Source organism: Chiloscyllium plagiosum, unplaced genomic scaffold, assembly GCF_037043375.1.
Source record: "Chiloscyllium plagiosum isolate Xiang-an unplaced genomic scaffold, Cpla_swu_hap1 HiC_scaffold_25, whole genome shotgun sequence".
Lineage (NCBI taxonomy): Eukaryota > Metazoa > Chordata > Chondrichthyes > Orectolobiformes > Hemiscylliidae > Chiloscyllium > Chiloscyllium plagiosum.
Genome location: NW_028270163.1, coordinates 38,651,336 through 38,669,967, shown reverse-complemented (window position 1 = coordinate 38,669,967; position 18,632 = coordinate 38,651,336). Strand labels below are relative to the sequence as shown.

General features: G+C 38.9%; 1 protein-coding gene across 2 annotated transcripts in view; it reads left to right on the top strand.

Annotated features, from left to right (window-relative positions):
- LOC122562174 (platelet-derived growth factor subunit A-like) overlaps positions 1 to 18,632 on the top strand; it is a 93,690-nt gene that overhangs the window by 46,928 nt on the left and 28,130 nt on the right. For both annotated transcript variants that reach the window (XM_043714792.2, XM_043714791.2), the window contains exon 3: positions 7,313 to 7,345. In XM_043714792.2, coding sequence (XP_043570727.1) covers positions 7,313 to 7,345 — 33 coding nt within the window. The remainder of the gene's footprint in view (positions 1 to 7,312; positions 7,346 to 18,632) is intronic.

Genomic DNA, 18,632 nt, shown 5'->3' with positions numbered 1-18,632 from the left:
TCTATGCCAACCATGTTTCCAAACTAAACTAGTCCCACCTGCCTGTGCTTGGCATATATCCCTCCAAACATTTCTCATTCTTATCTAAATGTCTTTTAATCTTTGTAACTATACAGGCATCCACCACTTCCTCTGGATGTTCATTCCCCACACGAATCAGTCCCTGTGTAAAAAAAAAATTGCCCCCATGTCCTTTTTAAATCTTTCTCCTCTCACCTTAAATATATGTCTCCTAGTCTTGAAATCACCCGCACTAGGAAAAGGAGCACCTGCCAATCACCTTATCTCTACCCATATTGTTTATAAACCTGTATAAGGTCACCTCTCAACCTCCTGTGCTCCAGTGAGGAAGTCCCAGCTTCTCCTTATAACTCAAACCTCCATTCCCAGCAACATCCTGATAAATCTCTTCTGTACACTCTCAAGTATAGGTCCTTCCACCCTCCGGTCTTGTGGAGTAAATGATCATCTGATAGGTCAAGCTCTTTAAAATGTAAAGGGACCATCTGATCTGACCACTTATAAACCAGAGTTGATTAGCTAATGTATGAGACTCACTGGTGTAAACTTTTAAAAAGTTTTTTTGATGGTTCAGGAATTGGATATGTGTATGCAAATTGATTTGTAGGAATTGGATATGTGTATACAAATGTGATTTGTGGGCGGCACGGTGGCACAGTGGTTAGCACTGCTGCCTCACAGCGCCAGAGACCCGGGTTCAATTCCCACCTCAGGCGACTGACTGTGTGGAGTTTGCATGTTCTCCCTGTGTCTGCGTGGGTTTCCTCCGAGTGCTCCGGTTTCCTCCCACAGTCCAAAGATGTGCAGGTTAGTTGAATTGGCCGTGCTAAATTGCCCGTAGTGTTAGGTAAGGGGTAAATGTAGGGGTATGGGTGGGTTACGCTTCGGCGGGTCGGTGTGGACTTGTTGGGCCGAAGGGCCTGTTTCCACACTGTAATGTAATCTAATCTAATCAGATTTTAATCCAGGGTTTTGGATCTTGAAGGTGATGTTGTGCCATCAGTATTCACAGGCCTCATTACTGTCTGGAAATTATGTAATGAAGTGTGCATCAGTCCATCATAGAAACTCAATATATGACAATTCCCCAAGGGTTCCTGTAGTGTGGTGCTAGTTTTCCTTCCTCAAGTCCCTTCTTCAGAGGTGTGTAGTAACAACTGTAAACAGATTGATTGGAAATACAACTACACAGGTGACATCTGCCCCCTACAAAGGGGTTTGTAGTTTAGCAGGCTATTCTCAGGTTAAATTGGGAACATTTTGCATTACAGTATCTCTGCAAAGCACATATAAAATTATTCTCCCATTTTTCCTCTTTTTACTGCAAACATATTTTACTGTGCTGCATTTTGTGTTTTTGTCCCACAACCATTCTCCAATGTAGGTTTGCAAGCCTGAAAACAGAGAAGATGAGAGTGAATCCATCAACTCCCTTTTTGTTAAATAACTATTTTGCATGAGGAGCATTAGCCATGATTTGAAATGATCACAGGACCGGACAGACTTGCATCCCCACTGTCAAAAACCATGCCAGTCCCATCTTGGCCTTGTCAGAAGAGACAATGTAGTAGCAAAGGTATATGGATAGCTTAGAACATGCACAATACTTCCCATTGTCACCAAGGACAACATAGCAGTAAGCTGCTCTGCATTAGGAATTTTCCAGGTCACCCCAGGAAGCTTCTGTCAGACAAACCACTCTCCAGTCCCTCTGGTTGCTTTTCAAATATTATCAACCATTAATCCTCCCACTTCCTTCAGTTAGATGGAAATATGTTTCCTTGATGCCACCAAGGACACTCCATATGCTCCCAGGACCTGTCTATGTAGAAGCACTGAATTCCCCATATGTGTTGAAACTTTCATTTCAATTGTGCCTGATTAACAATCGTGGCCAGACAACAAACTAAGAAAAAACGTATCTCGAGAGTGGCAGGTACATTCTTCTGAGGATAACCAGTGCTAATAGATACATTTCAGTAGCTTGGGTTTTTGTGAAAAACATCAGGGGTCAAGTATTCTCAATTAGTTTCATTAAAATATTCTGGTGGTCTGAAAAAGGCTTGCAATAAGCAAATGCCACCACACAGCTTTCATGAGAATATATGCATGGCAAGGCAGGTTTCTTTCTATGCTATTTTCATGGTTTTTTTTGACCTAGCTAGGCATAATTAAAAGAGCACATATTGAAGCTGACAAGGATAATAATCTCTCCTTTTAAAAAAAAAATTGGCTTGGTGTTTTCTTTTACTTCTAAGCCAATAGAAGAGTGTTATAATGAGTTTTATTTAGTTGTGACCTGGAACTGTAAAGATCTGTTTCTTTTTCTGTTTCCAGATTACAATAAAGCCTACAGAAACTACAGAGGGATATTGTCTATTTAGGGTTGCATAGTTATTGATATGAAAATGAGGTTTAAATGTGCTCAATGAATGTAATCATTCTGCCTCAAATCACTGCAGCACTGGCTATCATTCTTATTCCTTGTATTTGAGATCCACTTTGGTTTGACGTGTGCTCAACTAGAATAATATGGAAGCAATGACCCACAGAACCCCTTGGAATTCAAGGCTCTTATTCTCACAGTCCTTTATTGCTGGTTTGGGTCAACCACCAGAATAGATTTACGTAACAAACAAATCAAAACCAGATATTCAGCTCCGAGCCAGAGAAAGTAGGATTATGTTTGTTCTGATTAATTAGAAAAGAACACCATATGTTTGCAAGATCACAAGCTACTTACAGATGGAGAAGGCCATTTGGCCCATCATAATTCAGTGACTGAAAGCCACCTGGAATGCTTTATGTTGCTGCATTTAACTGGTGGAATAGTAACTCCTTAGAGCTACAGAGATGCCTAAAGACATCTGATTTAAACTTTTGCCATTTTTCTGTGTTTATGCTGTCCATTATAACTTAGAACCTTAAATGCACTACTGAGTGGATTAATGTCTGCTTTATCTTCCTTCTTTGTCTTTGAACAGAAATGAACAAAGATATTGAGCCTTTATTAATCAAAATTCCTCAGCAGATGATACTCCCCTCATTGTCTTCATTGCACCTTCCTATTTCCTTTTATTTTGTTTTCAGGCCTTTTACTTCCAGAGGACACTCCACAGATCAGTAGTGTGCAGATAAAAAGTGTTAACAAGCAATGTTTCTGACATCGCAATCTGAAGAATAGATCCAGAAAAACATTATCCTATTGCTTCTTAAATAATAGGGTTTTCACTTGCATACTCTACACAGAAGTCCATCCAAGTGTTGATCACACCATATGTGAAGAGCAACTTTCTCGAGTGCCAGAATGATCTTTTTCCAGGTTAAAACATTAGCTACCTTGGAAAATAAACAAGAGGGAAGTCAGCTCATTAATTAACAACTTAAACACCATAAAATATGATGCACTTGTATTAGGTAAATATAGCACAAATATGTCCATCATTTTTCATTTTTTAGGGAATATAAAAGAATGGATAACTTCATATAATGTCTAAACTATTAGTATTTGAATGCTCACTTCAGGGTGATAGTAAAGGTTTAGGATTTCATTTTATTTTTTAAAAAGTGAAGACAAATCAGTCAAGGAAGACAAGTGGTGAAATAAAAGTCCTTATGAATTGATAAATGGATCATGTGCAGTTCAAACATGGTCTGAATGAGATATGATGCCATTGTTGAGAATGGTACTGTATAGCCTCAGACTCAGGAGAGAGACGTAGTTGGTAGCAAGCAAATAGATTTTATGTTAAGGGCAGGGGGTTAACATTGCCTTATTCTTCCTGAAGTTTAACTGAAAAGAAGTTGTGACTCATTAAAGACTTTGATGTTGGACAAGCTCCTGGACAAGATGTTGGAAAGGGCAGAACTGCTCATCTGGAGAATGGAAATATGGGCTGGAATGAAGTGACTAGTGCATTTCCACAAGGATTTGTACTCCACCTTCAAATATTCATTGTATTCCTTCATAACCTCAATATATAACTATCTACTGAGCTATCTAGTTTTGTCACAAAACTTAGTGATATAGTAAATAGTATGGATGAGAGCCTAAAATTACAAAGAGACACTAATAGATTATGTGAGTGGGTTAAACTGTGGCAGATAAATTTCCATGCAGTTAAGTGTCAGGTCATCAATTTTGGATCACAAAAGATTTTTAAAATGAGTATTTTTTAAATGCTGAAAATCTGGGAAAAGCAGAGATCTAAATAGGTTAAAATGAAGTGGTCATACAAATTAAGAAGCAAAAAGACAAACAAAATGTTAGCCATCATAACTAGAGGATTAGAATTTATAGTTACAGATTTGTAAATCCCTCGTTGGTCCCAGCTGATATGTTGTGTACAGCTCAGGATGCTCCATGTTAGAAAAGATATATGGGTTTTGGAAGCTGTGTAGCCCAGATTCATCAAAATAGTACTATTCCCCCTAGGTTTAAAGTATGAGTGGGTCTCAAATGTATTTTTATTTCAATATATACAAATATTATTCCAGTTGAACACAAGTCAGGCCAAAGTGGGTCTTAAATACAAGGAAAAAAATGAAAGCCAATGCTGCGGTGATTTGTGACAGAACAATGACATTCATTCAGCACATTTAAACCTCATTTTCATATCAATAAGTGTGCAGCCCTAGCTTCTGTATGCTTTATTGTATCTGGAAACAGAAGAAAAACAGAACTTTACACTTCTAAATAGAACCCATTATAAAACTCTTCCATTGACTAAGAAGGGAACAAATTATCTGATCTGAAACTTATACATTTCTTTTAAAAAGAGATTATTGTCTTTATAAGCCTTAATTTAAGTTATTTTAATTATGCCTAGCTAGGTCAAGACAAAAACAAAAGATTATGAAAGTATGACGAGAAATAATCTCAACTAGGTTTGCATGCCCTAAAATATTGAAAGGGTGATCTGACTGAGTGCTTTCGGATTTTAAAAGGAGTAGATAGAGTAGAAAAAGGAATTTTTCCAATGCTGGCAGAGTCTAGGACTGGGGAGCAATCAGATTCAAACCCTTCGAGGGAGGAGATAGGAAACATTTCTTCATGGTGGTAGAAGTGTGGATCTCTCTCCCACGAAAAGCAGCTGATGCCAGTTGAATTAATCAATGTGAATCTGAATTTTTTGCTGGAGAAAAGTATAAATGGATATGGAACTAAGACAGACAGATGGAGTTAAGATACACATCAGCCCTGATTGCAATATATGATGGAACATATTCCAGCCATTAAATGGCTTTTAAGAGACTTTTAAGAACTGGAATTGCTACCAGCTTAAGTCCTGCTTTGAGGGATGAAGTTTGATTTTTTGATAAATTTTCAAAAAATAAATACAACGGGGATTCAAAATGAAAGCTCAGACTAAGTCATTCTGACTTGAACAATATGATGAAGGAATTTAAGCAAATGAACCTTCAGAATATGCTGAATTTCGTTTAAGAACTATGAAAACTCATCATGTATCTGTTTGCTCTCACATGATGATATCGCCATTTAGAAACAAATTTAACAATAAGAGACTGTTGAAGTTTCATTATTTGAACAAGTGTTATTCAAGTTGTCCCACGTGTTCCGGCTTTGTGGCATGTTTGGAAATATTCTAGCTAAGCATGTTTTTCACATGGCAGGTTAAACCTCTCAGCAAAAAGCAGGCTTTTTTTATGGAGTCACGATTGAAACATGAGAACAACTTAACTGAGTAAGAAAACAATTTAGCAATAAAAGGGATGTTGTGCATAAAATACTGCAACACCAGATGTAAACAAGTATAGTTCCAAATGCAAAGGAAAATGTTGGACTACTGTTGTAAAAGTCCCTCGGGCATAGAAAGAGATGACAGTTGTTCAAATCCATGCCACAGGAAACAATTAATTGTTGTTGTGGAGCTGGTCTTTATTTTTATGTCACTTATTCTGATACACCATTTATTTCTTTGTCTATTATAACAAAACGTCTTGGTTTCTAATGTCTTAGTTAAAATAGGTTACATGCTCATAGTCAGTATGACTTTAGTACATAAATCTGTGATTGGCTAAGAATAAATCCTGAACTGATTAAGAACAGCAAATATTGATCCAAGAAATAATTATGGAGTATAACTTGTCAGTTTTGTATGTTCACTCAAGTATTGAAAGAAAAGGTACCATACTTGTGTAAAGACAGAATTACTAAAGAACAGAAAGTGGTGTGTCCCAGCTCAGTTGCAAGTCAATCTGCAGATGCTTTGCGGGTTAAATAGCATTTTTCAATTTGGATGAGAGGAAAACTTACTGCCAAATCTACATCACAAGATCTCTGTTGTCTCCTTCAGCAGTGCAAGAAACAACTTGGCTGAATTCCAGCCCTCATTTGCAACTAAAAAAAGAGAAATAATCACCTAGCCTTGAACCATTAAACCTTACTCTTGGCTTAGTTCCACCAAACAGTCCATGTTTGAGGAGACAGAGCCTGGAGCTCTATTGTGATTGTTCCTTTCTTAACAACATACAATTTTTATAAATTCAAGCATGTTTCCCAGAAAGAACTTATCATGTGAGTAAGCTGATTGATTTTGGAGATTGTCTGAAATATCATACCCGGTGATTTAAATCTTGTAGACATTGACATTAAAATTATATTAGTGAATAATAATTGATGTCAGCTGTGAAATTGTCTACTTTGGTGAGGGATGACAGATTGGGCAGTAAATCTAAATAATAGAGCTGAGCTGTGACATTGCTAAGGGGTTAAATGTGTAACTTGTTCAATCATTAAAATTCCACAGTTGCACCAGTCTTTGACAAGGTAACAGGCTTTCCATTGAAATATTAATTCAATCCCCTCAAATCTACTTTCTAGACCTCTGTGTAATATATCACTTGAAAATGTCTGTTATTTTCATTTTAGTTTCCTTTCTGCTTTCTAACAAGTTCACTAATATTTTATCCATCAAGGCACAAATTGAACTATATGAACAGCATTGCATGTCTGTTTATTCAGATGATTAATACTAAGTGTGGTCTTTAAAATGCTGGTGTTTGTTTTGTTTTGATATTAATGTTGTATGCACATTGCTAAATGCAGAAGTGTACACTTTTATGAATGTATAATACCTCTACTTACATTTTTGCAGCTGGCAACAATGAATAATGACATTGATACTATCAGAGTGTACTGAAGCTACATTGCAATGAATTAGCAATGACATTTATGTATGTCTAGATTGCACTTATTCTAGTGATAGTATCTCAAAAATATTCCTCAATTATTTCCACTCTAATTTTTAAATGTATTTTCTTTCAATAGATTCTCCTGGCTTCAAACCCATGTATAAAATAGGTAAGTACTCTTCGATTGACTCTTTAAATGCAGTGGGTAGTAAGGTTTAAGTTGCATTATCCATATTTAAGCTTCAATTCAGTGCAGTCAAGCAGACAGAGTATATAACACAGCACTGAAATTTAACATGGTGGTTTGTTTTACTATCTAAAAATGCCACTAAGGTTTGGATTGAAAGTAATGTGAACTGTTTTACTGTTAGTTCCATCATGCATCCAGTCAATTTCAAGCTATAACTTTACAACTAGCAAATTGATGGTAGAGCTTAGGGAGCCTGTTGACAGATATTCCACCCTTCATCTTTGATGTATTGGGCATAGTAGCAAAAAAAATCATATTAATAATTACATTAATTTCTGAAATAGGGGGAAAGGTAAACAATGGAAGGCAAACTCATCCTTATGCAGAGACAAAGTAGCAACAAAAAAAGTCTAAGTGGCCAACTTTAAAGGTGCAAAAATGCGTGATAGGGCCATGACAATAATTGGCCTGCACCCACTGATTACAGTGCAGGAAATATACCAAATTCATGTTGCCTTCTTATATCAATGAGTTTCGTGTATAATTGTGCTGTAGTTTGGTCGGACTCATCAGCAGATTGCAATATTAAATGTGGCAATTTATAATTTTAAAGTAGCGTACGTCTCTTAAATAGGAGGAGTGTTGGGACTTTTGCATGTGCGAGCAGTCATGCAGAAAGTGAATCTCACCTGAGAAGCATTGAGGGTCAGCATGGGAGAGAATGGGTTCCAAAATTTATTGAATGACCACTGGGGGCCTTGCTGGAGGAGGAGGAATGTAGAAAGGTGTCCTGCAACCACAGCATGCCCTCCAGGTAAACATTCACAAAGCAGTACGAAACAAATAGAGGGACCAGTGAAAGGAGCCAAGGACCAAGGACTGGAATTTGTGTCAAAAGAAGATCACTGGCCTCACACAAGTGGCCACAGTCAGTGAATACATCTTTCAAGGACCAACTGCATCATGAACCTCAGAAACAAGCTACTGAATAGCAATAGCCATCTCACTCACCTGTCAACAATCTTCATCCATCTTGACATTCATATGCTTATATGAACAAAAATTCATGTGCTTCACACATCTAGCACTGTTCAAGTCTCACCTCCCCATCTCACTGTTTTCACACACTGTCAGCCATTCAACCATGGGAAGCATTTCAGCTAAAATCAATTGTTGTGTACTCACCAACACACATCCTCCTCTCTTTCAGGACAGATTGACACATAACTGGGTAAAGCAGGAGCTAATTGACTTAAGATTGGCATACCAAAGCCCCAAGGAAAGAACAGTACTGACCAATACCCAGATGGCTGTATTTGTGTGGCCAGTGATGGTGCTGAAACCATCGATGTTGATAGTACCTTATTTATTTAATGTTTCTCTTCATCTGTACCTCATCTCAAACTCTTTCCTCGTTTTTGAAACTGATGGTGTAAGCAATGTGGCAAGGCTGCAGGAAGAAGACAATAGTTGAGTCACACCATCATTTGACTTCATACTATCAGTCACCATTTCAGAAGTTGCCATAATGCATAATTGGGAGGATAAGTTAAAGGCAGAATCTGCAGGTTGTGTGGCCAGACGATGTGCCAGCTTGCTGGCAGATGAGATTGGATACGAGCTTCATAGCATAGGACTGAGATAGGACAGAAGAATGTTGATGGGTATGCACAGTCAGGATTGGTGCATTGGGAAACCCACCAGAAAACCTGTGGTCAGTGTCAAGTTTCATGGAGGAGTCTCACACCAGCTTGGAACAGCTGGTCCATGCCATTCACACATTGAGGATCCAGCCATGATGCAACCTCTGCCTTTCAAAGCCAGGTTTCTGCCTGCAAGCCCAGACTGTCACCAGCTTCCAGGTTGTTACAGCAATCCAGCAAACAATCAGTGGGGGCTTTCTGAAGTGCCATCCCAGAGAACTAGCACCGATTCATTGAGCATGAACCTTCTGTTCTTTCTCAGGACGACAGCATTTGTCGTCCTACCAGTGCTGCACCTCTTGTGCTCCCATAAGTCAACCCAGGCTGCTGTTGCCAATGCTAAGTTGGGGCAGTACAGATATTTTCTAATCAACCTGTTCAGGGATGTTATTATATATGTGTCGAGAGTGTGGTGCTGGAGAAGCACAGCAGGTCAGGTAGCATCTGAGGAGCTGGAGAATTGACGTTTCGGGCGTAAGCCCTTCATCAGGAATCAAAGGCTTATGCCTGGAACATTAATTCTCCTGCTTCTCGGATGCTGCCTGATCTGCTGTGCTTTTCCAGCAGCACACTGTCCACTCTGATTTCCAGCATCTGCAGTCCTCACTTTCTACCATGTTATTATATACATCTGAAGCAGACGGAACTTGAGCCTCCTGGTTCAGATTTAGGCACATGACCACTTCAGCACAAGAACCCTTCAATAGTGAAAGCATTGTACCTTGAGGGTCTTGAACCACCAACTGTTGGCTGAATGTGATGACCAATTGCACACACAGAGTGGCATTGGTGCAGTACAAGATGAGGCCTTCTAGTTTCATAGCTGCACAAGAATATTCCAAGACCATTCACAGTCTCCTCCAGGGAAATATCATCAACCTTCTACAGTCATGTTTTAGATGCAGAGTCGCGAGTGTGGTGCTGGAAAAGCACAGCAGGTCAGGCAGCATCTGAGAAGGAGGAGAATCGACGTTTTGGGCTGAAATGTTGATTCTCTTGCTCCTTGGATGCTGACTGACCTGCTGCTCTTTTCCAGTACCACTCTCTTGACTCTAATCTCCAGCATCTGCAGTCCTCATTTTCGCCATGTTTTAGATGCAGCGTAGAGGTAATGAGTTCAGGCAAAGACAATGGAAGGGAGCTACTAAAGGTGATTAGTTGACATTTGTGTGCATTAAGTTATCATTTCATTTACAAATTTTCTTTGGAGTGTTCCATTTGTGATGGTATTTATATTTGCATTGTGTGGTCAAGAGAAACAGTGATGGTCAGTGACAGAGGGAAGGTAAAGTGTGGGACCATTGGTGAATTGGGAATTGGGATGATGGTCACTGGTATTGAATTCAGAAAAGGCATGTTGAGGTTTCTTTCTGCCTTCCACTTCCTCCTCCTCTTCCTGTGCCTCAGCCCTATTGTGATAGAGCTGGTGGCCAGGTCCATCACCTCATCACACTGATCTTTGCAGCGTGTAGCAGACCACCACAAAGAGTATATCCATGCTGCTATCTACTGCAGAGTTTATCCAAAGCAGTTTGAGCAGTGGTTACATTGTTTTGACCGCCATTGTTTTACTCAATCATGTGTGGCAGAATGACTTTGATTAAATACATGCTGCCCATGCATGTGTTGTCCACCAGGGCCTGTGGTCAGTGGGTAGCTTTTATAGTCATGCCACCACTCCTGGTTTTGTCAGAGGCATTCAAACGCAGCTGGCAAAGTAGACTGCCTCAGAACAAAGGTGTTATGATCACTGCCAGGACTATAGATTGTTCTATGGTCAAACTGAACACCATTCCAATGTTGGTACACCAAGCCTGTTAAATAATGTGTGTGCAGTTTGTGCCTTCTGCACAACGGGGAATCTTGCAATCTTGGAGAAAACCTTGTGGTTGCTCTGCGTGCTGCTCTCTGACAAGAGATTTGAAATATAGTGAACTTTCACGAAATGTAGAGCTTCTATGGTCTCCGTTATAATACAGTAGATGAAAGACTGTGAGATGTTGCACAGTCATAAATACTGAGGAGTCAATCATTTATTGAGGAGCATTGATATTACTGAAAATTCTCCACTAGCAGCCATATCACTGCCACTGGATCAGTAATCCAGAAACACAGGCTAATGTTTTGGGGACCAGTGTTCGAATCCCACCATGGCAGATGTTGAAACTTAATTTCAATAAAATCTGCCTTTAAACGCCAGCCTAATGGTGACCACGTAACCACTGTAAATTGTCATTAAAAACTCATCTGGTTCATTCATGTTCTTTAGAAAGGAAATCGGCCATCCTTACCTAGTCTGGCCTCCATGTGACTCCATATCAAAAGCATTGTTGTTGTATCTTTAACATCCTCTGGATAATTAGGAATGGGCAATAAATGATGGCCAGCCTAAAAACACCCAAATTCAATAAATAAATTAAAAAACACAAAACACTGACAGAATTGATGTAATAGCTCAAAGAAATCAAGCAGCAACTAATCTCTAAGTAGGTGATGTCACTTTAATTTTAAATAGCATTGTTGTGTGGTCCTTCCTGCTACAGAATGCATGCTTGGCTGTGCAAGGTTAAAGAAGTTAGACAAAAGTGAGGACTGGAGATGCTGAAGATCAGAGTCGAGAGTGTGGTGCTGGGAAAGCACAGCAGGTCAGGCAGCATCCAAGGAGCAGGAGAATCAATGTTTCGGACATAAGCCCTCTATCATTCCTGATGAAGGGCTCTTGCCCGAAGCCTCAATTCTCCTGCTCCTCAGATGCTGCCTGACCCCCTGTGCTTTTCCAGCATCACACTCTTGACTAAAGAAGCTAGATATTCAAAAATGGCATTGTTGTCATCATTGAGTATCCATAATAAAAAGAAAAAATGATAACAATTTCTTGCACTGAGGTCCCAGAATAAACAGTTTTATTGGGTTTACACAACAAAGAGGAACTGTCAAAATAATCTCTTGGAAAATTAATCTCTTAACATTTGGATATAATGATGTCTGAAAAGTTTAACTCAAGACAGAAGGCCTCTTGCTGAGATACTTGTATCATCAATAGTCACAGGTGAGGTGTCAGAGACTGGAGGTTGGCTAACATGGTACCATTACTTAAGAAAGGTGGTAAGGACAAGCCAGGGAACTATAGACCGGTGAGCTTGATGTTGGTGGTGGGCAAGTTGTTGGAGGGAATCCTGAGGGGCAGGATTTACATGGCGTTGGAAAGGCAAGGACTAATTAGGGATAGTAAAGATGGGTTTGTGTGTGGGAAATCATGTCTCATGAACTTGATTGAATTTTTTCAAAAAGTAACAAAGTGGATTGATGAGGGCAGAGCAGTGGACGTGATCTATATCAATAAGGCATTCAACAAGGTTCCCCAAGGTTAGATCTCATGGAATACAAGGGAATTAGCCATTTGGAAACAGAACTGGATCAAAGGTAGAAGACAGTGGATGGTGGTGAAGGGTTGTTTTTCAGACTGGAGGCCTGTGACCAGTGGAGTGCCACAAGGATCCATGCTGGGTCCACTACTTTTCGTCATTTATATAAATGATTTGGATATGAACGTAGGAGGTATAGTTAGTAAGTTTGCAGATGACACCAAAATTGGAGGTGTAGTGAACAGCGAAGAAGGCTACCTCTGACTACAATAGGATCTTGATCAGATGGGCCAGTGGCCTGAGGTGTGACAGATGGAGTTTAATTTAGATAATGACTCTATGACTCTAAATGCGAGGTGCTGCATTTTGGGAAAGCAAATCTTAGCAGGGCTTATATACTTAATGGTAAAATCTTAGGGAGTGTTGCTGATCAAAGAGACCTAGGAGTGCAGGTTCATAGCTCCTTGAGAGTAGAATCACAAGTAGATAGAATAGTGAAGAAGGCATTTGGTATGCTTTTCTTTATTGGTCAGAGCATTGAATATAGGAGTCGGGAGGTCATGTTGTGGCTACACAGGACGTTGGTTAGGCCACTTTTAGAATATTGCTGGTCTCCTTTATATCGGAAGGATGTTGTGAAACTTGAAAAGGTTCAGAAAAGATTTACCAGGATGTTGTCAGGGTTGGAGGATTTGAGCTATAGGGAGAGGCTGAGCAGGCTGAGGCTGTTTGCCCTGAAGGCTGAGGGGTGATCTTATAAAGGTTTACAAAATCATGAGGGGCATGGATAGGGTAAATAGACAAAGTCTTTTCTCTGGAGTGGGGGAGCCTAGAACTAGAGGGCATAGGTTTAGGGTGAGAAGGGAAAGATATAAAAGGGATCTTAAGGGGGAACTTTTTCGCGCAAAGGGTTGTGCATGTATGGAATGAGCTACCAGAGGAAGCGGTGGAAACTAGTACAATTGCAGCATTTAAAAGGCATCTGGATGGGTATATGAATAGGAATGGTGTAGAGGGATATAGGCCAAGTGCTGGCAAATGCGACTAGGCTAGGTTGGGATATCTGGTCGGCATGGACGAGTTGGACCAAAGGGTCTGTTTCTGTGCTGTACATCTCTATGACTATGACTATATGTTGTATAAAGAATGTGAACAATGTGAGGACAAAGAAGCAAAAAAACAACCAAATGGAGTTGATTTCTTCTCCTTGCTGTGAGCTCATCTCTGATGAAACCAATCTGGGCAAGGAAAACCAGCAATCCTACTGCTAAACCATTGGCCCCTCTCCAATGAGTTCAAGCATAACAAACTCCTTAAATATGTCTTAGTGAAGCCAAAAGGCATGTGCAACTGTTCTGAACAAGTTGTGATGTTACATTTAGGTTCAATAAAACTGACTTAGATTAGTGACAAGAGTACTTCTGGCCAACCTATCCAGTGTACTTGCTCAGAAATAATGTGATTTGCAATGGATGAGAAATATTCTAGGCGTTTTGTTGTTCCCCGTTCAACAAGCATTTGTTTTGAGGATGCTGGTAACTCCAGAATCTGTATTTGTTACCCCTCCATTTATTGTTCATGGTGTGGCTCTGGAGTCATATGCAGGTCAGATCAGCTAACATTGGCAGATACCCTTCTCTGAAAGTCTTGCTGCAAGTTGTTGAGTTTTAGACATAATCAGGCAGCTGTTGTAATGCTTTCAGTATCTAACCTGAAGGCTTTTGGATTCATTGAAGCCAAATTCATAATTTTCTATGATGGCATCATCAACCTAAGATCTTCTGAGTATTAGCTCTTTCCTATAAATACCAGCCCTCTGCACATATGGTTGAGAAGTCATTTTAAAGCACTTCCTCAGCTAAACTGTTTTCAGGCAACCATGTAACTTGTACCAAGCAGAAGTAGTCAAGCTGATATTAGCTAGTGAGAAACTTGGCAAAAGACCAGGAGTGAAACAATGGACCAGGGATAATTGCAGCAACAGATCTGTACATTATTCATCTTCAGATTGGATGCTTGTGGAATTGCGAGTACTTCCAACAGGCATCAATGTAAGTCACATTCACATGCCCATTAATATGATGTTTTGTTAAACCATGAATAAATCATGTTGATACAAATGATACAGCTTCCCACTGTACTTATGCATCGTGCAGCAGTTTGGAAATGTGCCATTGAAAATAAGCAATTACAATTTTTTTAATAATACATTGCAATGAAAACATCATGGATTTGGGAAGTGAAATGTAAGATATTGTCTGATGTAAGAAATATAACAAATAGAATTATCAGATGATAGGGTGTTTTGTAAATATGTTGCTGAGGAAGATTTACTGTCATGCACGCAGTTGAAGTGCTATTTTGAAGATGTTTAAAAGCAGTGGAGGCTTGCAGTGGATTGCCCAAACAAGATTTTTTAAAGAATTTGTGTCTCTTCCTATTTTGTTTATTTACAAATACTGCCAGCTTTCTCTTTGTTCTGAAATACGAACAGGCTTGCTGTGTATTCCTGTTATTGCCCCTGACTTTTTTCTCTTTATGTGCCTGTTCCAGGAGATGACATTGCTGAATGTGGGCAGGAGCTATCATCATGTGAATTGAGCAGCTTATTCTTTTCCTGTCTGTTATTTTCATATTGCTGTGTGTATTTCCATGATAAAAATGACAAAGATTTGCTCAATTAATTTAACACAATAGTCATCTCACAGATACAGCTTAGCGGCGGCAAGTTGACTTTATGAATAAGAACTGTTAAGTATTCTTTGGATGCCATGAAGAAACCTAACGTTTTTACTTATTTCTGTAACTACTGGATGATAAACAATTATGAGGACAGGCTAACTTGACTTGTCACTGTAGCAAGTGTCCACAGTGCTTCTTAGAAATCCCCTGCACAAAAGCAAGCCAACTGTGTAAAAACCAGAAGTGTTCTAAAGTGCCTTAGTTGCTGTAATTTTCAAAACTCTCTGCACCTCGATGGGGTGGAATAGTAGCTTAGTGGTTAGCACTGTTGCCTCAGACCCAGGTTTGATTCCTTTGGACGACTGTCTGTATGGAGTTTGCACATTCTCCCCATGTCTGCGTGGGTTTCCTCCCACAGTCTAAAGATGTGCAGGTTAGGTGCTAAATTGCCCATCGTGTCCAGGGATGTGCAGTCTAGGCAGATTAGCCGTGGGAAATGCAGGGTTACAGGGATAAGATGAGTCTGGGTGGGATGCTCTTTGGAGGATCGGTGTGGATTTGGTGGGCCAAATGGCCTCCTTCCATATTGAAGGAATTCTATGACCACCTTTTGTGGACCACATTGCATCCAAATATGCAACTTGCTGCATCACTTTCCTTATTTCTGGGCAGCTGCTACATTGTGTCCTGGACACCTTGAAAAGTCTAGAAATTCTTAACAAGGTGATCAATGAACAACACAATTGCCATCAGTTCAAGAAGAGATCATGCACCAAGTATCCAGTTAGGGTGCTTAAGTACTTGTTTTTCTTGAAAACTATATTGACATTTTTCTTCAGTTCTTTATAGCTCTAGGCGTAGCTCTTTTCTCTGCAAATGATTCAATGGATCATTATCTGATGGTAGCTTTGTACTTAAGCTTATTTGATTGATGGCCAAATTCACATTGAAATCTCACATGGATATAAGACTTTAATAAGTTGTTGTTCCTCTGAATCTAATTCAAAAAATGCAAGTAATTTATTCTCGTAATCATACTAATTCAAAGAATTAGCTTCAAGCTTTCTGAAGCTGTTCTTCCTACAATCATATAATTGTCACAACGCACCAGTTTCTTGTGTTTATGCTGTTCAGAATCAAAATATGTTACATAACAAATCCATGTCAAAGTAAGGTAGGTTTGTGCATTAGGCTTACAATACTTTCACCATATTGAAATACTTTGGGGTTTTTTTTTAAGCTGATTGCTTACTGCACTTCTTCCTCTTTCTGTCCCCTGCTCATTCAATCCTTTTTTGGGCTAGATCTACGCTTCCTGCTCAAGCTTGCTTAGCTCTTTCCATGGAGGCTGCTCACCTTGCCTAATCTTGCCTGATATTCCCATAAGCAACACTACTGAAGAAACAGTAGAAAGCAAATTGGAGACTTGCTTAAAAGAGAAAAAATAATCACTTACAGAAAAGCAGCTGGTGGGAGGAATGGAACAAACATGATTAAAAGGAAAGAGTGAAGGTGAAAGATACCATGGGCAGAGAATAAAAACAGCAAAAACAAAAGTGTAACAGACAACACCCAAGTACTTTAAAACAATTGCTTCAGCAAAGTAAGACTGGGTAGAAAATCAAATATTGTGAATTTGGATTAACAGAATGGAACCTCAAAATGACTTTAATGACTTATGTTATAGACTTGACAATTTCAGTCTTAAATTAATTTTGTAAATTCCTCTTGACTTTTTAATACTTTTGGAACAATATTAACTATTTGTCTAACAACACTAGACATCCAGTGAAATGCAACAAAAGCTTAAGCATACTCTGTGAATTTGTAGCTTGCCTTATGCCTCTTGAATGTTTAATCAAAAATCTGTAATACGCAAAGATCTATCGTTATACTTCAGAGTCTTGAAAACAAACAAGGAGAAATTCACTCAACTCAAGCTTGATATAGAGCACACATACTTTCATCTGTAGGGAAACTGTCCAGCTAACTGCCCAGAAAACTTATGTGGAAGTTGACAGGAACCAAGGTTTTCATAGCATCTCTCAGATTAGTAATTTCTATCACATAGAACAGCAATGCCAGCAGGTGCTAATGAATACCAGCCCCTGCCAGTTCCCTGCCAAGTCATAAATCATCCTGAACTGGAAATACATCCTTCAGCAATGCTATCTAACAGCACAGCAGGAATACCTTCAACCTTAAAAATTGTAGTCATTCAAGATAGTGGCTCACTACCACCTTCTTGTTGTCAATTTGGAATGGGCAACATATGAAGTCCTTGCCATGAATGCATAATGAGATAAAAATCTGAAGTAGGTCTGAAACCCAACTAAAACTGTGTACTTTGTTGGCACAATTCATTGATTTCAATACTTGATGAACTAGGACCATCCTGCCAGTTAAAATGCATTAACATGCTGGGTTATTTGGTTGTATGAAGAATCACAGTCCCATTAACAAGCCTGTCTGTTAAGGTTCCACCAATGAGCTATGATGACATGCCAACCATCACTGATTTACTAATAATATTCTTGTTTCCAGTATCAGATTAGAAGTTCTCCTAAAAAGAATGTCAAGAATGCCACCTTGAAGCCAACTCAACATCGAAGAAATACTATTTTGGTTTTTTAAAATTTTGTTTCATATGAATGCTATTATATATGGATCTACCTTGATTATAATATTTTGAAGGGCATTTCAATCAAGTTTAGTTTTTATCTTTCTAATTTCATACAATTAGACCTTCAGGGCCAAAAGCAATTTTGAAATCTGCCTTAATCATTTTATTTACCCTTCATCATAATCTTGCCACATGCTAAACCTTATTACATTATGATCACTGGTGACAAATGTTCCCCAACCTCTAATTTTTTCATTTCAGTTCATGGCTGAATATTAAATGAAATAAAGTCACTTCTCTTTATATATTCTTCATCAAGAAGAGTTTTGTATTTGCTGGATTGCCAGAATTCCATCATTTGAAACATATTCTTATGACTTGGGAAACTGATTTTAAAAAAGGGTTTCAATAATGTTCTCTGTTCCTGCCATGATCTGTTGATGGAATGTTTTCACTGATTTTCCACTTGGTGAACAATAGACCCTTGAAATTATACAATGTGAATATTAGATGTTAAGCATTTAATGGGCTCATTAAAAAGTCCTTTAATTTGGTAGAGGCATTAATACACTTAAAATGAGTGGCTTAATATCTAAATTAAAATAGCCAAGAGAATTTTTCATAAAGTGTGCACATGTGTCTGTGCATTAATATTTCTACTGTATATTTCAACTGCATCACTAGTTCCCTTAGACCTTCAAGCAGTGATGGAAATGGTCAGAAATGTCACTCCTTTGATCCAATTGGCATCTTTTTGTTGCCCCGCAAGTAATTGGTACCATCAGCTGCAGATATCAGACTCTAAATATATTTCAGTGTCCTTAAATAATCACCAAAACAGATGAGAGTCATCCAACATGCAATGGCTGAAGTGCCAATTACATAGTCTGATG